The sequence below is a fragment of the Coffea arabica genome, chromosome 6c (genome assembly GCF_036785885.1).
Source record: "Coffea arabica cultivar ET-39 chromosome 6c, Coffea Arabica ET-39 HiFi, whole genome shotgun sequence".
Classification (NCBI taxonomy): Eukaryota; Viridiplantae; Streptophyta; class Magnoliopsida; order Gentianales; family Rubiaceae; genus Coffea; species Coffea arabica.
In genome coordinates this window covers 56,969,435-56,997,096 of record NC_092320.1, presented here as the reverse complement: position 1 = coordinate 56,997,096, position 27,662 = coordinate 56,969,435, and the positions used below count along the sequence as shown (strand labels likewise).

General features: G+C 34.8%; 3 protein-coding genes across 3 annotated transcripts; 1 reads left to right on the top strand and 2 right to left on the bottom strand.

The window, feature by feature from the left end:
• Positions 1 to 1,017: 1,017 nt before the first annotated feature.
• LOC140008827 (uncharacterized mitochondrial protein AtMg00810-like) lies at positions 1,018 to 1,512 on the bottom strand. Its single transcript, XM_072053720.1, has one exon. It carries the CDS (start codon positions 1,510 to 1,512, stop codon positions 1,018 to 1,020), a length of 495 nt encoding a protein of 164 aa, XP_071909821.1.
• A 4,856-nt stretch (positions 1,513 to 6,368) lies between these two features.
• LOC140008826 (uncharacterized) lies at positions 6,369 to 6,911 on the top strand. Its single transcript, XM_072053719.1, has one exon. It carries the CDS (start codon positions 6,369 to 6,371, stop codon positions 6,909 to 6,911), a length of 543 nt encoding a protein of 180 aa, XP_071909820.1.
• Positions 6,912 to 7,497: 586 nt separating this feature from the next.
• On the bottom strand, positions 7,498 to 16,256 carry LOC113693332 (raucaffricine-O-beta-D-glucosidase-like). The gene is made up of 13 exons (XM_072053718.1): positions 16,169 to 16,256; positions 15,031 to 15,161; positions 14,792 to 14,867; positions 12,515 to 12,592; positions 12,078 to 12,165; positions 10,971 to 11,274; positions 10,745 to 10,842; positions 10,365 to 10,582; positions 10,221 to 10,258; positions 9,959 to 10,061; positions 9,830 to 9,847; positions 7,866 to 7,956; positions 7,498 to 7,771 (listed from the first exon to the last, which is right to left on the bottom strand). The coding sequence occupies exons 1-13, from the start codon at positions 16,254 to 16,256 to the stop codon at positions 7,498 to 7,500; spliced, it is 1,605 nt and encodes a 534-aa protein (XP_071909819.1).
• Between the last annotated feature and the right edge of the window lie 11,406 nt (positions 16,257 to 27,662).

The following is a 27,662-nucleotide window of genomic DNA, read 5'->3' as shown; positions in this document are numbered from 1 at the left end:
GTTTGTGGGGTGGTATGATGATGGGAATAAATAGTCTTTTCATTTCACACTTGTTATTTGCTGTTGATAGTTTATTATTCTCTAAGGCTGATGAAAGAAATGTAGAAACAATACAAAAAGTTTTGTGGACGTATGAAAAATAATCTGGCCAGAAGATTATTTATGAATAATCTAGCATTTATTTTAGTGCTAATGTGGAGCCTGATTTTTCAGAACGACTGAGTAGAAAATTTGGAGTGCTACTGGCAAAACCAGGTAGCAGGTACTTGGGATTACCTTATCTCATTGGCAGATCAAGACGGGATATTTTCTCTTTCATCAAAGATAGAGTTTGGAAGAAGTTGAAGGGATGGAAGGAGATGTTAAGAAGAGAAAGCTTTTAGCGAGAGAGAGAAAGAGAGATTGGGGAAGTTTTCCATGTATTTCTCTTATCAATATACAAACATACAAAGTGCCTATTTATAGGATTACATAAGAGTAGTAATTAGAGTCCCACCAACTACCAACTACTAACACTTATCAAATCCTTAAACGATACACTCCTAATAGGATATTTACAACCTCACCTACCAACTACTACAATTCAATATTTACAACCTCACCTACCAACTACTACAACTCATCCAACACTTCCCCTCAAGTTGGTACATAAATATTGTATATGCCCATCTTGCCTAATGAGTTGTTGAAAATCTTAGTCGGCACGGCATTTGTGAGTATATTAGCTAGCTAATCTTCTGACTTCACGAACCAAAACCATATCACTCTTTCTTCAAGGTTCTGCTTGATGAAGTGTCGATCGACCTCAATATGCTTAGTACGATCATGTTGAATCGGATTATGGCTGATATCGATAGCAACTTTATTATTACAGAATAAGTTCATCTCTGACTGAGGAGCAAAGTCCATATCGGCCATCAGCCTCTTGAGCCACAGAAGTTCACACACTCCTTTAGCCATGCCTCTAAATTCAGCTTCTACACTCGATAATGCTACCAACTTTTGTCTCTTGCTTCTCTAAGTAACTAGATTACCACCGACGAATATAAAGTAGTCTGAGGTTGACTTTCGATCACTGGCACCTCCTACCCAATTGGCATCAGTATAACCTTCAACATTGAGAGTGCCATTCTTGGAAAATAGGAGACCTTTCGCTGGAAACCCTTTTAAATATCGAATGATCCTCATCACAGCTTCCATGTGTTGATTATTAGGTGAATGCATAAATCGACTGACCATACTGACAACATAGGCAATATCAGGTCTAGTATGTGACAGGTAGATCAGCTTACTGACCAATCTCTGATATCTATCTTTATCAGTTGGCTTCTGATTTGGAAATTCTCCCAACCTGTGATTTTGCATAATCGGCGTATCAGCAGGTTTACAGTCTAAAAGCCCAACTTTTGCCAGAAGATCCAGCATATACTTCCTTTGAGATAGGAGGATACCTTGTGCCGATCTTGCCACTTCAATTCCCAAGAAGTACTTGAGATTTCCTAAACTCTTCATTTCAAATTCAGCATCCAACTAATCTTGTAACCTAGAGATCTCCTCTTCATCATCTCTTGTAATAATAATATCATCAACATAGATTATTAAAGCAGTTACGTTTCCATGCTGATGCTTCAGGAAAATAGTATGATCGGCATTACTTTGCTAGAAATCATATTTCTTCATAGATAGAGTAAATCAGCCGAACCAAGCACGTGGTGATTATTTGAGTCCATACAATGCTCTCTGCAATCGACACACATTTGTTTCTGGTGCTAAAGAGTATCTAGGTGAAATATCCATGTAAACCTTCTCCTCAAGATCTCCATGTAGAAAGACATTTTTCACATCAAACTAATGCAATGACCAATCCAAATTTGCTGCAAGGGATAACAGTACTCTAACTGTATCCAATTTAGCCACTGGTGAGAACGTCTCCTGGTAATTGATGCCTCAAGTCTGAGTATATCCCATGGCAATGAGTCGAGCTTTATATCTGTCAATCGATCCATCAGCTTTATACTTGATTGTGAAGACCCATTTGCATCTCAACGTTTTCTTCCCATCTGGCAGTGAGACCAAAGTTCATGTGTCATTTTTCTGCAATGTCGACATCTCATCCTTAATTGTTTGAGTCCAATTTGGATCCTTGAAGGCAGCATACACATCATTTGAAATATCAATTGTTGACACATTATTCACAAAGGTTTCAAGAGGTTTAGAAAGCCTGTGAGTAGACATGTAATTGGCAATGGAATACTTTGATCATTTTATATGAGTCTCTGGAGAGGACCGAGACGGTGGCTTGCCACGAGTGGATCTGTCAGGTAATACATATCTTGCAGTAGTATCCAAAATAATAGTAGGATCGGCAAGAGTACTTACCTCAGGGATATTCTCAGGAGACGTACAGTCAGGTATTGAGGAGAAAAGGGATTATATCAGCAGCTGGTAGATCATCAACACCCTTTATATCAGCACCATCTGAATCAGCAGCAGCACGTTTATCATGCTCATCAGTATTTCCATCATCATTATCAGTAGAAGAATCAGTAGCAACAGCATCGGTAGTAGAATCAGCAGGCCATGCATGCTAATCCTGGCCAATTCTTTTCTTCCATATCCTTTATCTCCCCTTGAAGAGAAGAATTGGATGCCGATGAAAAAAATGTTTCTGATTCTAAGAATATGACATCCATTGTCTCATACATCTTGCTAGTGAGTGGGTCAAAGCACCGATAGCCCTTTTTTTGCACTGCATAACCTATGAAGACACACCAAACAGCACAGGAATCAAGATTATTTCGTTGATTCTTGTGCAGATGAACAAATGCCACACAACGAAACACTCTTGTGGAAGCATTAGGATCGATGATAGAGTGAAATGCTGAGATAGTGCTTGCAGCAGGGTTTGAAATTTAATAGCTTTTGAAAGCAATCTATTCAGCACATGGACTGCCATTGTGCTTGCATCAGGCCAATATCGGCGCGGAACATTGACACCGATTAGTAATGCTCTTGCTATTTCAAGTAAGTGCTGATTCTTCCTCTCTGCTACTCTAGTTTGCTGTGGATTTTGAGTGCAGGATATTTCATGAATAAGACGGTTGGCATTAAAGAACTCTTGTAGTGACCGATTATCATATTTACCACCATTATCAAATCGAAGAATCTTAACTGTAGCTGAAAACTGTGTACGAATCATGGAACAAAATGATTTGAACATATCAAGTACTTCATTCTTATGTTTCAACAGATACAGCCAAGTCATTTGAGTACAGTCATCTATAAAAGTTACAAACCAACGAACTCCATTAGATGAAGTAATCGGTGAGGGCCCCCAAATATCAGAATGTATTAAAGCAAAAGGAGTATCAATCTTATTCAAATTGATAGGGTATGGGACTCTATGACTCTTGGCTAATACACAGGCCTCACACTTCAAATCAGTAGTATTAATATTTGAGAAGAGGTTTGGAAATAGGTGCTTTATATACCCAAAAAAAGGATGTCCTAGTCACTGACGCCATAACCGGATATCTCGCTCTGTGGTGTTATCAGCACTCTTTATCTGATTGGCTCTATTGAGACTGAAATCATCAATGTAATATAGATCCCTTCTCCTAGTACCATGACTGGTTATCTCCTTTGTGAAAATATCTTGAAGAAGACAAAAGGTTGGATACATTAGTGCTACACAATGTAGATTAGCAATTATTTGACTCACTGATAATAACTTATTTGACAATGAAGGAATCAATAAGGTATTTGATAGAGACAAAGATGGAGATAAAGTAACAGTCCTAGCTCCTGTAACTGGATACTGAACACCATTAGCATTGGAGATCATCGACTGTCATGGTTTCGTCACTGATGAGAAATCATTGGGATCATAGGTCATATGATCGGTGGCACCTGAATCAACAATTCAATTACTATCACGTCGATTGGGGTAGCACATACCTTGATGTTGATCAGCAGAATATGTAGAAGGCACCTGGGTAATGTTGAGGACAGTAGCTGTTGTTGTTGTATCAACAGCTGCAACAGCTACTTTTTCGAAGCTTCCGTCCTGATCAGCAATATTTAATCGATCAGTCCGTCAATTTTGCCCTTTGTGCTCTTTCCACCAAGTTGGGTATCCATGCAGTTTGAAGCACGTATCCTATGTGTGCCTTTTCCTACTGCAATGAATATAGCTATCTTTCCCAGTTGGCATCGCAGATTAGGGCACTATGATCGGCTCCTTTTTCTTTCCCTTAGATGCTATGACAGTGTCTATTGGACTATCTCTCCCTGTCAGCATCACCGATTGCCTATTTTCCTCACATCGAACATAGGCATACGCCTCTTCTACTGTCGGAAAAGGTTTCAGTCGCAGAATATTACTGCGAATCTGATCCAATCGATCATCTAACCCATCGAGGAAAGTGTATATCCTCTCCTCCTGAATGAGAGAGTTATACCTTCCGATATCGGTAGCACACTCCATTGGATTCGGCCGACAGAAGTATATTTCTCTCCACAAGCCTTGTAGGTCATTGTAGTACTTCTCAATTGGCCCGCTAGCTTATCCTAGTCACCCTCCGCCTCAACTCATACAACTGGGATGTATCGGCCCCATCAAAGTATGTAGTAGTAACAGCATCCCATACTGCTTTTGCTGTAGGAAAACGGATGAAAGTACCGATCAAAGATTGGTCCATATTGTTTATCAGCCATCCTTTCATGATAGAATCTTCAATCCACCACCGTCGGTATGTCGGATCTGTCGGTGAGGATTGAGGGAGTTCACTATTGATATATCCCAACTTGTCCTTCCCAGAGATATACATCTCGACAACTTGGGACCATAAGGCATAGTTGGTGTCGTCCAACTTAATGCCAATCTGAATTGTAGACAAATCAGTACTCGGTGAAGGCTTCTGACATCTATTCAAGACTTCCATCATTCGGGTGGCCAAGTCCTCTAGAACTATATCAGTCTATCATTTCTCACCTTTCATGACCGCAGACGATTCGGCCATGGTTATTGCTCAAAGATTATCAGAGTAACACTTTGGAGCAGAGATCCTAGAACCCCTGCTCTAATACCATGTTAAGAAGAGAGAAGCTTTTAGAGAGAGAGAGAGAGAGATTGGGGAAGTTTTTCATGTATTTCTCTTATCAATATACAAATATACAAGTGCCTATTTATAGGATTACACAAGAGTAGTAATTAGAGTCCTACCAACTACCAACTACTAACACCTATCAAATCCTTAATTGATACACATTAACTCCTAATAGGATATTTACAACCTTACCTACCAACTACTACAACTCAATCCAACAAAAGAAAGTTTTATCGCAAGCAAGGAAGGAAATTTTGATTAAAGAAGTAACTCAAGCAATCCCAACTTACATAATGTCTTGGTTCTTATTACCTGAGGGACTATGCAAAGAAATAACAACAATGGTCAGACAATGCTGGTGGGGACAGAAAGGAGACGAGAAAAAGATTTGTTGGAAAAGTTGGGATTGGATGTGTAAATCTAAAAAGGAAGGAGGCATGGGTTTCAGGGACATTACTGTTTTTAATTATGCCCTTTTAGCAAAGCAGGGATGGCGGATTATTCAATTGCCTAATTCTTTGGTGGCAAGAGTGCTTAAAGACAAATATTTTCCTACTTCAAATTTCCTCATCGAGTGGGATCATCAGAAATATGGAAAGGCTTATGGGAGAGCAAAGGAATACCCAAAATGGGTCTAAGATGGAGAATTGGCATGGGTGATCAGGTGAGAATATGGGAGGATCCATAGTTGCCTATTCCGTATGGTTTTAAGCCGTCTTTGTTTGTTAAGAATATCTTGAATGCAAGATTGGTTTCAGAGCTAATTGATCATCACAGTTGTCGTTGGAAAGAGGAGATCATTAGGAATGTTTTTCCTGTGCATGAAGCTGAGATCATTTGCTCAATCCCCTTTTGTGACTCATGGCCAGAAGACCAAGTAATATGGCACTATAGCAAGAATGGTTGCTTCTCTGTAAAATCTGCGTATTGGATGATCATGGATCTATTACAGCACTGAAGAGGAAAGATGGAACCATCATCCAAGTTGAAGGAAAAGAAATATTGGAAAGCATTATAGAACATGGATGTTCCTCCGAAGGTTAAATGTTTTGCATGGAGGTTGAGCTTGAATATCTTACCCACAGGGGTGAATTTGAAGAAAAAGATGCAGGGCTTTAATTCATCATGCCCTTGGTGTGGAGAACCGCAGGAACATGATCGTTATGTTTTCTTTGACTGCAAATTTTCAAGACAAATTTGGGAGCTCACAGACTTGTCCATAGACTTTCAAGAGATTAAGCATCATGCATGAAGGAACTCATGGGAATTATTTTTGAATCTGGTGATAAAATAGAAATGCAGAGTTTTGTAATGACACTTTGGATGATCTGGCATGCAAGGAACAAGCTCCTATTTGAGGGAATTTGCATGAAGACAGAGGTGACAGTGGACTGGGTAAGGGCATATCTGCGGGAATTTAATCAAAGGAAAAAGAAAAATGAAAATGGGGCAGGACAGGAATTGGTTAAGAAATGGCAACCTCCTGCAAGAAATCTATTGAAGATTAATGTAGATGCAGCGTGGTCAGAAGAAAAAGCAGGAATTGGTATTATAGTCAGAAATGAAAATGGAGAAATCATGGCTGCAATGGCTGAAGGAATTGGCAAGATGTTGTCTATTGAGTTAGCAGAGTTGGTTGCAGTAAGTATTGGTTTGCAGTGGGCAAAGGAAGTTGGAATAGGTGCATTCATTCTGGAAAGTGACTTGGTCAATGTGGTTCAAAGGCTTAATAGCAGGGAAGTGGATCTCTCAGTAGGGCATGTGGTAGACGAAGTTCGAAAACATGGGGATGAATTCCAATAATGTCGGATTGCACATGTATGTAGGACAGGAAATACTCCAGCCCACTTACTGGCTAAGTTATCTTTATTTTCGGGGGATACAGTTACATGGTGGGACGACTTTCCACCTTGCATTGTAAATGCTGCTTTTGTGATATGAATCGATAGAAAGTTTCTTTTTGAAAAAAAAAATTGTAGTAAGATTATCTTAAGAAAGTATAACCAATAAAACGTTGTGAAGGGCAAACTGACAACTAGGATATTTGTCAAAGTAAATAAGAACCATTTTATTGTAAACTAGAATGACAAAATGAGAGAAAACATTTCCTCCGGGAATTCATTTCATTTTTTTCTTGTATGTTTCAAAAATCCCGGAATATATAGGGGATCCGAAATCAGAAACAAAGAAATTGTACCTCAAATCAAGACATGGAACCAAGTTAGAATAGACAGCGTAACACTTTTAAAAAAAATGTAAATTGACAACCGTAGAAATGGATTACAAACCATCATATCTTACATCTGTTATCTCAAAAACAAGTCTAATTTAACCTGTGATTTAAACATTACAAATATTGAACTAATTCCGGAAAAAATAATATATATGCTCAAGCTTTGAGGATCTTCTTCCTAGGCTTTTCTTGATCAACTAATCCTCCATTTTCAAGTGCTCTTTTAATTGTCTTTGTCGGAGATGGATGGTTGACAGCATTGCTCTTAGCAAGGAAGTTCATGAACCATAAACCTGATTCCTTTGGATATCTTGCATTTCTATCTTTGAAGTTTACATGAATAATCCCAAAACGAGCTGTAGAACCCTCGGACCATTCAAAGTTGTCAAGTAATGACCATATCAAGTAACCCTTGACATCGACTTTGTCTCTGCAAAATGCAACTAAAAAAAATCCAAAGTTTACAATATGCACACAAATTTGTCCAAATTTGGAATACCAAGTCCCTCATCTTGGAAACTTACACATCCATAGCTTGTTTCACACATGCAAGATGACCTTGATGATATTTGATCTTTGTCTTATCAATACGAGCTCTTGAGACAGTAAGACCATGTTAGGATCCAAAACACGGAATAAACAACTATTGAAATATCAAGTACATAACAATTTAATGAGGAACAAGCCACAAGTATGAAAGATAAACGATACACAATATTTAACGTGATTCTACTCCACCATTGAGTCTACGTCCACGGAGAGAAATCTGTTCTTTATTATGAGAGAAAAATCCTATACAAGAATACAATTTGACCCCAAGCCCAACCCTTGTATACCATCTCTCATCTCTCAAGAACCCTTTCTCACACCCCATGTATAAGGCTACATGATACTCCTTGTTCTCCTTGTGTGTCTCTTGTGTAGTATGCCAACCCACCTATTTATAGAGAATATTACTGCCAAAAAATCAAATAACAATTGGAAACCAATACTGTTTCCTAAACTCATATAGAGTAGAAAATAGTATCTAATTCTAGCTAAATAGGGCTTTACTTGACTACTACTTCAAGTAACTAAATCCAATTAGGAAATTAGTTACTTCCCACACCAAATAGGAATCTTGACTAAAAGAAATTAAGTCAATTCCTAACAAATCTCCACCTTGGCGAATATTTCTTTTAGCAAACACAGCAAACCATCCAAAAACTCCATTTTCCTTTTCCCACCAAGTACCTTGGTGCCTAACTACACACCCGAATCAATACAGTCCTGACACCAAATTGATTCAATCGGCAAATGAACATGTGTAGTTACCTCGAGTCCAACCTCCAGTTGACTCGTAAGAAGGTGTCTCAATTCATCATCTCCCTTTACAGGATTTCTTCTTACCATCACTTGCAATCCGAGATCCCCTTCTGTGAGCTCTAACCCTAACCATTGAGGCAACCAAGTGGTAAAATCACCATACTTCTTCTCATTCTCAGGACTGTCTTACCATGTGTGATTTTCAAGACTCCACCGAAAACAAAAAACTCGTAACTGTCAGAGTCTTCTGACCCATAGAAATTAGATTTTTTTGTTTCTTTGGGACATGTGCCACACCACCCAAAGAACATAATCAAAATCTAAAATCCACCGAGATGAAGTATCAACCGTTGGAAGTGTGAGAAAGTCTCCACCGATTCACGTCCAAAATCAAAATTGGACTCCACTTTTTCCTTGACCCATGAATCACCTGCCTAGATTCACCATCAAGTATTTTCATGTTTTTTGACTTCCCATCCTTCACCATCAATGCTTTTTGCCAAGCCATTGAAACAAGGATACCACTCATTAAATTGTTCAATTGGTAACAGCTACCAATCCACTTGATTTCAATAGTTAATTAGGATCCAACTACGAATCTCGAGCAGCCCAGTCTCACAACCAAGCTCTGATACCACTTGTTAGGATCCAAAACGCGGAATAAACAACTATTGAGATATCAAGTGCATAACAATTTGATGAGGAACAGGCCACAAGTATGAAAGATAAACGACACACAATATTTAACGTAGTTCGACTCCACCATTGAGCCTACGTCCACGGAGAAAATCTGTTCTTTATTATGAGAGGAAAACCCTATACAAGAATACAACTTGAACCCAAACCCAACCCTTGTATACTATCTCTCATCTCTCAAGAACCCTCTCTCACCATGTATAAGGCTACATAATACTCCTTGTGTCTTCTTGTGTGTCTCTTGTGTAGTATGTCAATCCACCTATTTATAGAGAACATTACTACCAAAAAATCAAATAACAATTGGAAACCAATACTATTTCCTAAACTCATATAGAGTAGAAAATAGTATCTAATTATAGCTAAATAAGGCTTTACTTGACTACTATTTCAAGTAACTAAATCCAATTAGGAAACTAGTTACTTCCCACACCAAATAGAAATCTTGACTAAAAGAAATTAAATCAATTTCCTAACAGACCAGGATCATTTATTTCATCGACACCTATCAAACAATGCAAATAAAGTTTTGTCAATTTTCTGCATAATATTCATAATTCTTGTAATCATGTTGTTTTTAAAATGATGAAGAAGCTAACACTCGCCTATTAATTACCATTTGCAGTAATATAAATGAGCGGACTATTGTAATGTGTTTTTACATATTGCAAGAGCTTGTAAATCCCAAGAGGATAAATGTACAGCCATGTAGAACCAGCCTGGAATTAGATCATATAAAATTGGTTAGTTGCTGAGCATTAATAATATAAATGTATATTAATGTACCAAAGATTGGCAAATCACTACAACTAGAAGTGCTTGTATTATTATATTTTTAGCCAATGCCTGGACACATCGGAAATTAGTGTTTTTCTTACCCTAGGGCCGATGTCTGTTTTGCCATCAAGACCTACGGCTGTAAAATTTTTCAGAATGAAACAAAAGTAAGAATCAGGTTTGAAAAGAAGAAGAAGAGGGCGAGCAAGAAAATGATCAACGACTAGAGAATTCCAAGAACTTACTTTGAGTCTTGACTTGTTGATCATTGACATAGCTTAAAAGTTCACTTTTGGTCCCGGATGCATCACTAGCATATATAGAAGTATAATAATTCAATCCAAGAAAATCAAATGACCCTTTCAGATTTTGGCTCTCTTCTTTTGAAAATTTTGGAAGACGTGACTTCACGATATCCCTCATCCTTTTTGGATAGTCACCATAGGTTATTGGTGACATAAACCTGCATATGAAGGAAGCATTAGATAATCAAAAGCAACTAAAGTTTTATGTTATATCAAAGCTCTAACTGATTTGTATTAGATCAATAATATCATAAATTTGTTTTTCCCTTCGCTTGGCTATAGCTTGCATATTGAAACTAACGATTGTGGCATATATATACCATCCGAACATAAAATCAGCCGCCCGCTCAACCGCTTCCTTGTCTGGTGGAGTATCATTAAGAGGCTCCCACCATTGTGACACTAGGGTTATTCCTATCTTCCTTCTTGACCCTGCAAAAATATTACAACTAAACATCGATATCGAATTTTTCTTTGGACTTTAGATGTAACTTACATGTCAAATTATTTTGCAATCTTAGAATTTCATCTAGCTAAATAGCCTACCTTAAAGTATTCGCGGTACACTTTTACAGCTTTAGCATGAGCAAGTAGCGAATGGTGTGCTACCAAGTATGGCTCTGTGCCAGGATTACCATCCAGAGGGATTCCTGAAAATAGACAGTTGCATCTGCATCCAGTATTGCCTTCTTTGATATGTTCGGCTATCGATACACCCCTGCTGAGTGCATGGCCACCAGTGGTGTAGCCATTATAGGCAAAAGTCCATGGCTCATTCACTGTGATCCAATGTTTCACACGATCACTGAATTCCCAAAAACATAACTCAACAAATTCTCGAAAGTCATCCCTGTTAGATGGAGTAGACTTATCAGATAGAATCACATAAAAGATCTAAAAATTTGTAAACATGTAGGAATATTTTAGGCTTCCTTGATCTAATGCAGAAATGAAGGTTTTACCGCTTATTGGTAGCTAGGATTAGCCTTTCAGATATATTATTGTTCAAAGCTGCCCTAATCAACATTTTAAATTCTATTTCCTAAGTGAAATACTTTACATTGGTAGGCTTACTATACAATTAGCTGAGGTGGAAGACACGACATGCCTAACAAAAAAGAGTCAAGGGAAGTGGCGATAGAGAATAGAGGAGTAAGTATATCTAGAAAGAAATGATTAGTCCAAAGAAGGTAAATATAAAGTTAGAGAAAAGAATTTACTATGGAACAATTATGTAGGCTAAATTGCCAGTTGGGTACTTCGAATTGTATATCAAAATTTAGCTTTCGTGCTGAGGAGATCACTTTGGATATTACCTCCCAAATAGACCTATAGTATATATCTTCATACCCACTCCTACATACAATGCACCATTTACATTAGTTTAGTGTAATATACTAATCACCTGATGGCTAAGAACATGGTATACGAATCTTCTCTCTCTGTGTCTCTCTATTATAGCTTATTTTTCATGTATTTAATATGAAGCAATATGTTATTTCTTTTTTAGCGTAAATGTGAGGGTTGGAACAAAGAGACCTCACTTACGCTCCTTTCCTTTGAACCATCCAACCCATCCTTTTCCCCCTCCCCAAAAGCAATATGTTATTAAATAATTGATGAAATTGTACAAGACTGAATTACACCACTTACACTATCCTTCGACAGAGGAAACAGCCATATTCATCTTCCAAAGTTTGTGGTACATCCCAATAGAAAAGAGTTACGAAAGACTTGATACCTGCAATAGTGTTCATATTGCTTGTATTTAAGTTGACCCCTCCCCCCAAAAAAAACTTATGCTATGGCATAAGTTTGACAAATTGAAAAGTTCGTTTCAAAGAGCATGTTTGGATGCTTCGATTACCAATACAGTGAAATTTTCGAACTTCTTTGTGTCACAAAACTTACAGTGACTTTCGTGAAAAAACATACATTTTTTTTGGGGTACTCTGAGGAATAAAAAATAATATATAAGAAATGCCTTCCACACAATCTGTGCCATCTTTATAAAATAGGCATCCTTGTGAGACCTTTTTAACGATTTTCCATCAAAAACAAATAAAAAGGAACTAAGATGTAGTGTTTACCATTTGCCAAGAGCTCATCGATAAGATTGTTGTAGTACTGGATTCCTTCTTTGTTCACACCAGCACTTAGTCTTCCACCTATTATTTCAGTTTGGATCAGAGGCTTGTTATTCAAGTGCTTGTTTAAATTTATCTTGTATATATGCATGATGTTTAAATTTATCTTGTATTCAGCCTAATATTTCTTTGGCGAATATTTCTTTTATTGTTGGGATATCAAGTGTGAATCAATATCCCACATCAGAAAGAGATGAGTAGAATGAGGAACATATAAGTGGGAATGATCCATAGACCCAATGTCTTAAGGTTTTGGGTTGGATGTGGTGTCAAACCTATGGTTGTGGTTCCCATTCTAACTCATGGTTAAATTCTTCCCGAGTTTGGCTCTCCCAAAACCCAACAAGTGGTATCAGAGCCTGGTTACGAGATTGGGTTGCTCTCAAGCACTTGGATCCTAATAAAATGAATGGTTGGATCAAGAGCTTGGTTGTTCAAGGTTGGATCCTGGTTAACTATTGAGATCAAGTGGATTGGTAGCTGTCACCAATTGAACAATTTAATGGGTGGTATCCTTGTTTTAATGGTTTGGCAAAAAGCATTGATGGTGAAGGATGAAAGTCGAAAAGTATGGAGATGTTTGACGGTGAATCTAGGCAAGTGATTCAAGAGTCAAGAAAAAGGTGAAATTCAATGTTGATTTTGGACGTGAATCGGTGGAGACTTTCTCACACCTCCAACGGTTGATACTTCATCCCGGTGGATTTTAGATTTTGGTTATGTTTTTTGGATGGTGTAGCACGTGTCCTAAAGAAACAAGGAGATCTAATTTCTATGCGCCAGAAGACTCTGACAGGTACGAGTTTTTCGTTTTAGGTGGAGTCTTGAAAACCACATGTGGCGAGACAGTCCTGAGGATGGGAAGAAGTATGGTGACTTTACCACTTGATTGCTTCAATGGTTAGGGTTAGAGCTCTCAGAAGGGGATCCCAGATTGCAAGTGGCGGTGAGAAGAAATCCTGCAAAGGGAGATGGTGAATTGAGACACCTTCTCACGAGTCAACTGGAGGTTGGACTCGGGGTAACTACATATGTTCATTTGCTGATTGAATCAATTTGGTGTCAGGACTGTATTGATTCAAGTATGTAACTAGGCACTAAGGTACTTGGTGGGAAAAGACAAATGGAGTTTTTGGATGGTTTGCTGTGTTTGCTAAAAGAAATATTCGCCAAGGTGGAGATTTGTTAGGAAATTGACTTAATTTCTTTTAGTCAAGATTCCTATTTGGTGTGGGAAGTAACTAGTTTCCTAATTGGATTTAGTTACTTGAAATACTAGTCAAGTAAAGCCCTATTTAGCTAGAATTAGATACTATTTTCTACTCTATATGAGTTTAGGAAATAGTATTGGTTTTCAATTGTTATTTAGTTTTTTGACAGTAATGCTCTTTATAAATAGGTAAATTGGCATACTACAAAGATACACAAAGAGACACACAAGAAGACACAAGGGGCATAATGTAGCCTTATACATGGGGTGTGAGAGAGGGTTCTTGAAAGATGAGAAATGGTATATAAGGGTTGGGTTTGGGTTCAAGTTGTATTCTTTTATAGGGTTTTCCTCTCATAATAAAGAACAGGTTTCTCTCCGTGGACGTAGGCTCAATCATGAAGTCAAATCATCTTAAATATTGTGTGTCGTTTATCTTTCATGTTTATGGATTATTTGTCATTAAATTATTATGCACTTGATATCTCAATAGTTGTTTATTCCGTATTTGGATCCTAACAAGTGGTATCAGAGCCGATGGTTCGGCTGGGCAGTGACTCCAGGATAAAAAGCCAGTGGGAGTGGTAAGGCGTGGCTTGGATAAGAGCGGGGAAAAAAATCATGCAGACCTGCAGTAAGGCAAGGGCATGTGGGCTCTTGAAACAAGAATCGTACACTCCAGATTGAAGTGGGTTTGAAGGAGTGGTAGGCTAGGGAGAGAGGTTTGATATGGAAGAGATTCACAATTGAAGGGGAGATTGTTGGGATATCAAGTGTGAATCAATATTCCACATCGGAAAGAGATGAGTAGAATGAGGAACATATATGTGGAAATGATCCATAGACCCAATGCCTTAAGGTTTTGGGTTGGATGTGGTGTCAAACCCATGGTTGTGGTTCCCATTCTAACTCATGGTTAAATTCTCCCCGAGTTTGGCTCTCTCTGAGCCCAACAGATATTTCAAATGTTCATTTTTCTTTTGTTTGACCATTGAATTCTTCTTGCTTACCAGGCAGTACTCGGGGCCAGGAGATTGAAAATCGGTATGCATCTAAGCCAATTTTCTTCATCATTTGGACATCTTCCTGCAATATTGAAAAGCTTGAATATTAGTAGCACTAAATGGTCGTGCCCGTTTTTCCACTCCAATTTAATGTTCAACTATTCCTACATCCTTTAATTGGTATAAGTTTCTCATTTGAGCAATCATATATAGATCATGGTACTTTGGAAGTTGAAAAACTTTACCTTGTAACGATGATATTGATCAATAGCCACATTTCCATTACTTCCATCGACCACTTTATCAGGTCTTTGTTCCGTAAATTTATCCCATATACTAGGGTCTAAGCCATCTTCTTCTGCAGCACCTTCCATCTATCACCCAAAAAAGGGAAAAATGTGACAAGAAAACATTCATGTTTTAACCAGTCCATGACTTGAGAAACTATCTCCAAAATTTCTAGGACTTATATAATCTTTTCTTTTTCAAGTACAATAGTTGTCATGCATTTTTGGCAAAAAGCTTAAGGGGCAAAGCTAATTGGGTTAATTCCACTTTGTCCCCCAAAACTTTGGATGATTATCTAGTTCAGTCCCTAAACTTCAAAATGGGACACTTAAATCCCTAAACTTATAAATACCTTCCACTTAAGGAAAATTGTTAACAAATCCTGAATGTCGTTGGTGGTCGAAGTGTCCCATTTTATAAGGGTTTAGGGATTTAAGTGTCCCATTTTATAAGTTTAGGGACTTAAGTGAGAGGTATTTATAAGTTTAGGAATTTAAGTGTCCCATTTTGAAGTTTAGGGACTGAAGTGGGTAATCGTCCAAAGTTTGGGGGGATAAAGTGGAATTAACCCAAGCTAATTTGGTCAAAGGTATAAGCGAAAATGTTAACTAGTTTAAGAGGATATAAAACAATATCTAAATTTTAAGGGGGCAAGGTCTAAATTTTACAAACATATCTGTGAAATTTTCAAATTTTTTAAAGTTATATAAAAGAATTCACTTCCATCAATGACTACAATAAGTAGAAATATCAAACATGAAAAATGTATACTACCCCAAATAGTTAAGTAGTAACATGACTTAAACTGAAGTTTAAAAACTGGAACTTGAAATCTAAAATCTGAAATTTGAATCTATTAAATTGTTGAATTATTAAATACTAAATCTGACACATTTTGGTGTATATCGCAGTAAGTGATAAGTGAACAACTTATCACTTATTTTTTGGAGCAAGTTTTGTTTAGAAATTTAGTATCACTTAATTAATTCAAATTTTATATATTTTTTTGTTATCAAACAAATATGAATATGTTAAGATTTGAACCTATTAAATTTAGTAACTGAATTAAATTATCAAACAAGATCTTAATTTACTGGTAAGCAGACGATGCACTTCCAAAAATGAAGTCCCCTCCAAAATCGGCACGGCTGAGATCACTTGTAACATTGCATTTTGCTGCCATTTCTTGAACCTTCTATTCCTTTGTTTTGATTTCCGATGATCAATTGATTTGAAGCTTTGAAATATGTTTTCCTGAATAAGGTCTGTTATTGAATACTTTTGAGTTGTGTACTAAAACCGGTTTATATAGGCACGATTAGCTTAGGCAACGAGCAGATGTCGCGCGTTTTGACTGATATTTTATTTTCCACTTGGACAGCTTAACGGGCATCAGCAATTTGGAAAGTCAGCCCTTAGACTTTGAACGGGTAAAATAGCATCCTTTTTTAAATCACCTCTATCTTCTGCCAACCCAAATTTCTTGAGACCACCGTTTGCTAGTACTCTGAAAAGGTTAATTTAAAGATATACTCCCTCCGTCCTACTTTGATAGTTTTATTTTCTTTTTTCATCTGTTTCAAATTTTAGTCTACTTTTCAATTGAAAAATATATATCTCTTTTAATTTTTCTAAAATATCCTTATTCAATATAAGTTGTTATTACTATAAACTACCTTATTTAATATAGATTGTCAGTATTGAATATAACCTACTTATTTAATGCATTTAGATTTTCCAAAATATATTGATATATGAACAGCCAACTTTATTTAATGTAAGGATATAGCAATCCAAATTTGTTTTTCCAATAAACTTAATTATTTTTTCTTAAACTGTGTAAAAAAAGAACTAGAACTATCAAAATAGGGTAGAGGAAGTATTAATTGAGGATCGTGCTATGATAACGAGTCGTCACTCGTCAGGTGACTTAGTAATAAAATAACGGTTTTGTGTTGTTGTGCTATGCGCAAATGAAGCAGTAAATTTTAAATTTGTGTTGTTGTGTCCTGGGTGTTCTTTTTTTCTTTTAGTTATTTTTCTAGTGTATGTATTAGATATAGCGGCATTTTTAGGGTGTGTCACTACAGACCTATATGTGAAATGCACTTTTTTTTTTCAATAGCTAACGTCCATACACACTTAATTTTTTTAATGTTCTAGATTAATTTTCATCTAAGTTTTTTATTTTTTAAATAAACAAAAGAATTTAAAACTAAATTTTTTTCAAAAAGTAACTTTTGTTGATCTAATATATTGCTTTTGTAGAAACTAAACCTAGTGCAACCCTTATGCATTGTACAATTATTTTACTTGTGAATTAATATTTCTGTAATAATTGCGAGAAAATAAACAAGTTATAGAAATGATGCTCTATTCTACGTCAAACACTAATTAACTAATCCACATAACGCGCTAATTGTTTTATTTAGAAGTTAGGCCGCCCATTTCCTTGGTAGCCATGCATGCACCCAAGAAAAAAATATATATATCATTGTAAGGATCATGATAAGATGGCATAGGTGTCAATACCCAATGGTATTATTCAATTACTGCAATTTGCAAGCAACTTGATTTCTTTTATGTCCATGCGAATCAACTTGCAAGAAAGTTGAAAGGGTGAGAAAACTGGACTTAATATATTTAAGAGAGTTTATGTATCAAAATCTATTATTGAATATATTGGGTCATATTTGGGTCATGGGTTTGAGACAATCCAATATGACCCAACCCAAAATTAACCTAATCTAAAGTTGGGTGGATTGAGTGTAATCCATTTAAATGAAAATCCAATATCAATCCGTCCAAAACCCGCCCAACCCGCCCAATTGCCAGGTATAGTAATGAAGATATTAATAATGGTAATAAGCTCCGTGGAAGATGCTGTTTTTTAGTGCATTAGCATCAATTGTGCTACGTATCATAATGCACAACACATTTCTACTGATTAAGGCCTCGACACTTTGAGTTCTTGGATTGAAGTTCTCTTTCCTCTTCCCTGTTTCTTAAATTTTACCATTTTCCTATTAGGAAAAAATTTGCAAAAAATCATAATACATTTCTACCTAAAATTTGAAGTATGTTAGGGACTAAGAGTATTCTAAGTCGAGGTAGCAATATGGACGGGATCTACTTGGGTTTAAGATGAGACCGAATACTATGGGTTTAGATCCAACCTTACCCACATGTGTTTTGGAACTAATTTGAGTGAGATCACTTTGGGATGGGTTTAAATTAATCTTGTCCAATACTCAAATCTATTTCATGTATTTTTTTTCTTTTAATTCTTTTTTATTTTTTATATAACTTTAATATTGTTGATTTATTAGATTTCTTTTGGTCTTATTGTGCATTTATATTTAATTTCTTGAATTCTTTTTTCCTCATATTTTCTTTTATTTATTTTCTATGCATATATTTTTTTAACCTTTGATTTCCAATGTTGCTAAATTTTAATTGAGGAAAAAATAAGTCTTATAAAAACTTAAAAAGACTTGTATTTATGATTATAAAGAAATGCTATTGTATAGACTTGTTTTTATGCTACTTGAACCTGTGGAAAAGCATGGCTAGTGAAATTTATTGTGACCCAATAATAAGGTGCAAGAACGAAAGTTTAGTTGCATTAAAACTTTTCACATATGCACCAGAGGCACATCAACCTAAATGCTTTAGCCTAAACAAGTTAAAATTATTTCACTTAACTGCCAACAATTTTTTAGAATCATTTTGCCTAAGTAACTAGATGGCCTAATTTAAAACTCAATTTAGAATTACTATCTTAATTTTCCCTTGTAATATAGAAAAAAAAAAGAGAACAAGATTTGAGGGCAAAAGAATCTCTAACCATATGACCCTACTTTATTCCCCATATCCTCAGTAACAACAACAAAGTTTATTCGTTTGAGAGAGAGTAGAGCTGCAAACGAGTCGAGTCGAGTCGAGTTTTGGGCTAATCGAGCCGAGCCGAGCCTCGACTAAATTTTACCAAACTCAAACTCGAATCGAGCTCGAGCTCGACAAGCTGGCAATTTAAAGCTCGAGCTCGAGCTCGAGCTTGAATCAATTCGAGTCGAACTCGAGCTCGAGCTCGGAAAAAAATAAAAAATAATTATTTTATTTTTTAAAAAATAAATAAAATAATATTTTTTTCTTAATAAATAATAAAATATTAAGGATATATATGTAATTTTACTATTAAAACAAGAAAATAAAAAAATATATATACTTAAAATTAAATATATATGTATATTTAAAATTAAAAAAATAAAAAATATTATATATATATACTCGAGCTCGCGAGCTTAATATTTTGAGCTCGACACGAGCTTGACTCGAGCTGCTCGCGAGCGGCTCGATTCATTTGCAGCCCTAGGAGAGAGGAGCTTTTGGATGAATTAAATGTTTGTTGAGATATTTGAACCCCAATAGGTACCCAAGTATTTTCCAAAAGTTCCCATCATTTGATGGATATAAAATGGGATTAGTCTCATTTCAATCCCAACTTCAAAATTAGAATACACATCCCACCCAAAGTCTCTTTAAAGCATGGGTAGCCCATTAGGGCTTGAGATAGATTGTCATCTCTAATTCTTAGATTTCAAGTCTATTTTCAATCTGTGTAACTTCAAATAGATAGTTCTAACTAGAGGTGCAAACGAGTCGAGTTTAATCGAGTAGTTCACGAGCTTGCTCGGTTAAAACTTGAGTTCGAGCAGCTTGAGCTACTTGACAAGTCAAGCTCGAGTTTAATATATGAACCTTGAAAGCTCATCGAGCTTAATCGAACTCAATCGAGCTTCACATATATATGTTTTTTTTAATTTTTTATTCATTAGTATAAAATATCTATGTTGTCCTTTGTTTAAAATTATATAAAATATAAATTTAGATTTCTTAAACTTGATTAGGCTTGATTGGGCTCAATTAGAATAAGTTTGAGTTTGACCTCGAGCATTGCAAAATAAAATCGAGCTTGAGGTTGAGCTTAATTTTCAAGAGCTCGATGAGCTCGAGTTCGAGTTTGAATCTAAGTTTTTTAACTCGAGTCGAGCTTAAGTAGTGTACTACTCGAGCTCAACTCAACTCAATTACACCCCTAGATAGTAGATGATCAGGTACTCTCAAGAATTCCTCTTACCAAATCATAATTTGCATGTTTAAATCTATTACCAAAACCCTATTAGGTAAACCCGTGGGTTTTAACTCTTATTACCAAATTCTCTCGTTTTTGTTTTGAAATCATTGGGTACCCTCTACCCGCTAATTTGAATAATTAAAAAAAAAACAACTAGTTTTCATCAAACTAAAATCAGTAAACATCATGTTAAATTCACACACTAAGTTGAATTTTAAAATTGGTTAGAGCCATAGAGAAATTCATCATTTTATGAAGGGTAAATTTAACAATCTTCCGAAAGAAGATTCAAATAATTATCCCACATTTTCCAACAAAGAGTTATGCAAAATGCATGATGAATAATAGTCTACAAGACAAACATATGTGCCAATTGAATACAAACTAAAGAGAATAAACATATTTTATAGAGGTATTAATTCCTCAATATGTGTATGTGTGTGTGTCTGTGTCTGTGTCTGTGTTGGGTATTATTTTTTAGAATTCTCTTACTAAACCTATCGGATTATCTTTTAGTAACTTCTCATCAATATCAAACCCTAACATATTACCTAACAATCGTCTAATTGTATTAATCATCGAATCAAGTACTCATGGGTATTGGTATTAACTTACTCGTTGTCGTTCCTACTTGATACTTCTCTAATTAGATTTTAGGGGATTAGAGTTGTAGATTTAGATTATACTAGTCGAAATAATATAGTTATGTTCAGTGATAGCAAGTTGGTAATGATACGAGGAAAGCGGCAAAAAAATAATTAGGGTCCCAAATGAAATGACAAAAACAAAGAATGATTATAAGAACTAGAAAACCAATAAAAGAATTAGAACAAGAGATCATAATATCAATCAAAGACAAAAAATTAATTTAAACAAAAGAAAAGAGGTTTGTATAGCACCGCCACCCTAGTAGAATTTTTGTGATTTAGACACATTTTCATATACTCAAATTGTTGAAATAAATTTATAAACTTACAATAAATTTAGATATATACTTGGCAAGAACTTAACTATAAGGCAAGTTGACACATTTGATATTTCAAAGGTATTGTTACAACTTTTCCTTTTGTATATTAGCAAACTATGATTCCCAAATTAAATTTGTAGATATAATGAATATGTTGTTAAGTGAAATACCATGACAATTCATTTGATGAATTGTGATACATGGTATACATTTGATTCCAAGCACAATTAATCTTTGTTTTCTACCATTTCTCATAATAAATACTTTTATTATACCAACATGGGTAAGATATTTTACTAGGAGACAATCTAAAAATCCAATATTGGAAGACATATATATTATGATTGGTGTAGAATTACATGAGACTCTTAAAACAGTTAACAAAAAAATGACTTGGCTATCATAATTAGGCGTATGGATCAATAGATAGGATTTGGATTGGATCCCTTTGATTCAAATCCAAACCTATTAAATTTATTTAGACCCAAACCTAGAACCTTATGACTCTGAAAAAGTAAATCCAAATTTGAACCTCATAGGTTTGGATATCCATTAGATATCCGTGGCTACTTTTCTATACATATAGTGAAGAACTAAAGTAAAAATATTTTTAAAATATATAGAGCTCAAAAATAATATAAGAGTAAATTTTATATACATTGACAGTGTATACACTATCACTGTTAAATTAATAACATGTGTGCAAAAGTTGAATTACAAATTCAAATTTTGCATAATTATCATTCATCCAACGCTGATAGTATATATACTGTCAATATAAGAAAAATTAATCCATAATATAAATATCATTTGATTCTTGTTTTCAAATAATAAAATTAACATTCAAGAAGTTGAATGCAATATTAGGCTAGATTAGGTAGCATTTTCTTAAATTAAAAGTGTATCTTTTAATCTAACAGTCATAAAGTTTTACTATATTCAATCTAAAGGTCATTCTGGATACGTTCTAATTTGGATATGGGTTTAGGCATGGATTATAGAAAATCAGACCTTACCCAAACCCATGACTCTATTATAGGGTTTAGGTTTAGGTTTGATGAATTAAATTTAAATCCTACCAAAGTATATTGAGCTGGGGTTGGATTTGGATAAGACCCGACCCATTGACATGCTTAATCATAATTATTTGGGTTTTACCACTTAACTTAATCATACTTTTGAACTTTTCACTAATTAAAATTGGTATTATGCATATTTTTACTCTTGTATAAATCATCATATGCATCTAAAAATTACTAAGGCTAAAAAATTTCTGAATTTGAAAATAAAAGCAAAAAACTTCATTGGTTCTCTTTCTGTTACACATATAAAGTGATTTGAAGTATCAAAAGTTTTTTGTCGTTATAGATTTAATCGTTAAAACCAATGTATTTGAGAACAAACAAGTTGCAGTGGCTTTTCAATTCATATAATTAGACCGGATGGTTAATTGACTTAGTGGTTCAATCAAATTCTGAGTCTGTATATATACTTAATTAGGGCAAAATCTTTTTTCTTCTCCGCTCAGTCAATTGTTGACTCTTGTGTCGCTTTCTCTTTATCTCAGCATTTCCTACTTGTTTAGGTCAGTTTAAACTTTTAAAAAATTAATTTTTCATTTCAAAATTAACGATAGAAGATTTGGTTGAAATCTTCTTTAATTCTATACTCAATTTTGCAGGATTTTCATTTTTATATACTATTTATTTCGAGATCAAACGTTATGATAACATTTTTCTCTAATCAACCAAGCGTTGTCTTTGAACAATGAAGAAATTTAGATAATCCAGTCTTACTCTTGATTTGTAGTTTTAAATGATTTTTGGGTTTGATTTCTATTTAATTTGCAAGATTTGCCTATTTGGGTTTGATCAGCTAAGCGTTGTCTTTGAACAACGAAGAAGTTTAGTGATCTAGTCTTACTCTTGATCGGTAGTTTAAATGATTTTTGGGTTTGATTTCTATATAATTTGCATGATCTGCCTATTTGGCTATAGGAAAATGCATATAAAGGCAAATCTACAAGTTAGATAGACAAAAATCTAACTTTGATTTAGTTTATTATATTTTGATTTATGAGATCTATCGTCGTCTATTTTCAGACATAGAGATTTTTTTTTAAATGTTAGATGACTAATAGTTAGGTGTAATATGTTAGATATTTATGGATCTAATAAGAAATTGAAAAACATTTATTTGGTAAAAATTATTAAAATTTCATTTTTTAAATTTTTGATCAAAAGAATTTCATCAAATAAACTATTTAAATATGATTTGCTATGTAATTTTCAATCTTTAAATAAAGCACAGGTGTACACAACATGTGCACGTGCACACGCACTCACGCACACTTACTTATATAATGATGTATGTATGCATTTTTACATATATATATATATATATATATATATATATATATATATATATAAGTATTGTAGACACCAAAATTTTATTTTATTTTGTTTTGTTTTTATTTTATTTTTATTTTTATTTTTATTTAACCAAAGTTCGCAAAATGATAGTTAGCCATTTATTTTATTATTGAATTAGGTTCATCAATTTTCTTTTTAAATTTTTTTGCATTTAATTTTCTAAAAAATAAAATTTTCACAACTAAAATTTTCAATTTTTTCAATCTTTTCAAGTTCAATTTTTTCAAAATAAAATGAAAATTTGCAAGGCAAATCTCAAAAAGGAATTTAACATTTTTGTTTACTCTAAATTTTTGCCTTGAAAGATAAAAAGAAAAAAAGAAACAAGAAAATAGGTGGAATGCATGCAAGATAGCTAAATAGATTGAGTGAATATTAGCCATATGTTTTTGTCTTTTTGCATGCCACAACACTTGCAAGAGATTAGGTGGCAAGGATAGCTGTTGTTTTTGGATGAGAAAATCTGGAAAAGGGAGGAAAACTAGAGAGCTTCGGGCAAAAAGGAGAAAGAAGGAAAAGAAGAAAAAGGAAAGAAAGAAAAGAAGAAAGGAAAAAAGGAAAAAAAAAACTGAGAGGACAACGAGGGTAGAATAGGGTAGAAGAGGGATGGCTAAGCAAGAAAGAAAGGGGGGAAAAAGAGAGAAAAGAAGAGGAGGGAGAAAAATTTTTTGGCAGAAATTTTTTATAGGAACAGGCTGGTTTTTGAGTCATATTGGGACCCAATTATTTCTATCATTGTAGTGTGATTGCAGTATATTTCGGTTTCTAGGCAAATTAATGAGTTAGGGGTAGAAGTTTGATTCAGAAATATTTCACCAAAGACGTCGATTAATACCCCGAATTCAGTTCCAAAGTCTCCAGGTTTGCGTTTCTTCACCAAAATCTGCAATTTGTCTCCTTCGGTTTCTGGTGGAGTGCACTCACCTCCTTGCGGATTCCCACTGAGATTTCAACTCTAAAGGCAGCAAAGAGGTAATTGCAAACATAGCTACATGAAGAAGTCCCATCATTACATGATCGCGTAGCCGAGGTTCGAGAAATAGTGTAAACATGAGTGCACATCCTGAATCGTTCGATAGGTCTGCAACGACGCCATCGGGCGACCTTGCAAATCTGGGAGCTCAACTGAGCGAAATGTTAAACAAATTCAATGAGTTAAGCATGGAGATGACCGAACAATGGCGCGTGATTGATCAATTGGTTACTGGTAGCAGCAGCGGTGTCGAACATGATTCCTTACCTGCTAGTCAACCTAGACCTCAACCACTACCTATATCTCATACTCAAACCCTTTTTGCCCCACATTTCATAAATCCACCTAAGGAAGCTTTTACCTATTCCACTCTTAGCCTACCACATACTTATACATCCAATATCCAAATCAATCCTTCTCACACTCAAGTTCCTCAAAATTATCCACCTGTTAGTCTGAACATGCCACTTGAACCTCAAGGACCATATTATTATTCCACTGCAGAACCATTCACGTTAGACACCGCTACACAAGGAAAAGTTGAAGTAGGGGAATCCTCCGTGCTAATTGACAAGAATCTATTAAAGAGGTTGGATTAGTTTGACGAGTTCATGAGAAAGAATCAAGGCTTGAGCAAACAAAAGAGGTTTGGACTATAATGAATTGTGCCTGTTTCCTGATATGCAACTACCTGTGGGTTTTAAAACACCCAAATTTAGCAAGTATAATGGAACGGGCAATCCCAAGACACATCTCCGAATGTTTGTAAACAAATTAGGAAAACCAATAGATGACGAGAATTTGCCAATTCGATTATTTTCCGAAAGCTTAGAAGATGATGCACTGAATTGGTACTCCAATATGAAGCCTGATGAGATGAGGACATGGTTGGATTTGTTAACTGCTTTTATAAGACAATATGAGTATAATTACGAACTTGCCCCTAGGTAGTATGAAAACACAAATTAAATCCAAGTGTTTAGGTGTTAGAAAAAATGAAATTTTGATTTGGAAAATGAGTTTTTTATTTTAGAAAGTAAACAAAAGAAAATGGGCTAAAATGGGACTTAAAAAGTACGACGGTTTTGACCCAAAATAATAGTATAAAAAAGGTTTTTAGGAAAAAATAGGAGTCGCCACTTAGTATAAAATTAAGGTATACCAAATCACCTAAAAATATATTTTTAATAATAAAAAATAAATGAAACCATCTTTAGACGACTCCAGGTTTTTGAAAACAAGAGAAAAGAGTTCGGGAGTTACGGTTGAAGAAAGAGAAGGCAAAGATTTGATAGAACCAAACTTAAGGCACTCTTTCAACCTAGCCAAAATTAGCTGCAAGATTTAGTTGAAAATTTTATTAGTTTAACCTATAAAAACCTATCACAATTTGGATGTTGCTATATGGATGCAAATCTAGATCTAATGGATATCAAGAAGGTTAAAATATCTCTTCAAAGTTTAATTGGTACAAATCACATTAATTGTGATGCCCAAAATGATTCTTAGAAAATGTCACGAATATGCAAAATGGGACTCAAAGAAAAGAAGAATTATAATATATAAATATACGTGACCTAAAAAGAGAAATGCAACATAACAGGTATAGAGGACTAAGATTCATGACTCAATTTTTCTTTTTATAGAGGAGATACGAGCGTGCTAAGACTAAGAAGTCATACTCATCTATTTCCCATATTTGAATGGTGCTCCCTAACCTAATCAAGCAAATGAACTAACATATTTCTAATTTTTCTTAAATGGAATACAAGTCTAAATGTCATGTTTCGCATATAGGGATAAGAGATATACATATAGAGAAAATGTTATACAAAATGGTAAAGATCCAAAAAAGTAGAAAATATGCATGAAATGTAGTGATTGTCACGCAAGCATGATCTAGCGCGTGGACATTCCCTAAGGGTCTAGTATTGGACTAACCCATATCTATAAATTCTCACTAACGTTAGACTAGTGAGAAATCGGAAAAAAGGGCCACAACTAGCGTTGCACTAGTGTGGTGACGTCATGCATTTATTATGACATAAGAAATCCTATAAACATAATTAAAGCAAGTAAACACGTAAGCATATAGAGTACATAACACATAAGCATAATTTCTAGATGCAAAACCCTAATGAAAACGAGTAAATACATAAGTAGACAAACATGCAAGCACCCAAGCAAATAAACGCAAATAAGAGTCTAACTATTACATTCGGGGCCCTAACTACAATCTAACAGGGAAAATTTAAAGGAATAATAACCTAACTATTACATTTATCTAACTAATTACATTTGGGGAAAATTGAAACCTATTTATTACACTGACTAACTAAATACATGTCTTGAGCTCCTATCTATTACAATTTGGCATTTAAATGCCTCACAGATAATCATCAAAATTAAATAAAATAAATGAAACATAAAAAAAATAAAACGAATAATTAAAATAAAAAACACTCAAAGCATGCAATTACACATCAAAAACACATTTGAACACATAAAAGAATTTAAAATAATAAAAGAGGTTATCTCCCTTGAAGTGGCGGTTAAATAGGGTGAAATTTGCCCTATCTATGCTCCAAAATCAACAAAATGATCAAGGCATCAACTTAATTATAAAGAAATAGAAATAATCATGAAATCTACCAATTAAAGTAGTTAAATGAAGTACAGTTATCAATTAAAGAAGAAAAGCAACTTGTATTTAAGCAATCAAAACTGTAAGGGACCTAATTGCAGAAAATTAAAAAAATTTGGGTTCAAATATAATTATTACAAATATTTGGGGTCAAAATCAATAACAATAAAGTTTAGGGACCTATTTATAATTAAATTAAGGACCTAATTGAAATTAATTAAAAGTTTTTAGAGCCCAAATAAAATTACTCAAAAGTAAAGGGACCAGATCAAAATTATTGTTAGCAGATCCCTTAAGGAAACAGGCTACTGGGCCATCTTATTATTTTTCTTGGGCCAAGGCATTTCGGCCCAACGAAAACTAAGGCTAAAAGAGGCAGGCAAGCAAAGCATTTTATCAAGCAAAGCCAACGAAAATTACATGGGCTTTGACCCCC

Coding starts and splice junctions, on each gene's coding strand:
- LOC140008827 (XM_072053720.1), bottom strand. CDS start 1,512: ATGAAGAGTTTAGGAAATCTCAAGTACTTCTTGGGAATTGAAGTGGCA.
- LOC140008826 (XM_072053719.1), top strand. CDS start 6,369: ATGGGAATTATTTTTGAATCTGGTGATAAAATAGAAATGCAGAGTTTT.
- LOC113693332 (XM_072053718.1), bottom strand. CDS start 16,256: ATGGCAGCAAAATGCAATGTTACAAGTGATCTCAGCCGTGCCGATTTT. Junction 12,166..12,514: donor CGATGAGCTCTTGGCAAATG/GTAAACACTACA, acceptor ACACTATTGCAG/GTATCAAGTCTTTCGTAACT. Junction 10,843..10,970: donor TGTACCGCGAATACTTTAAG/GTAGGCTATTTA, acceptor TCAAGAAGGAAG/ATAGGAATAACCCTAGTGTC.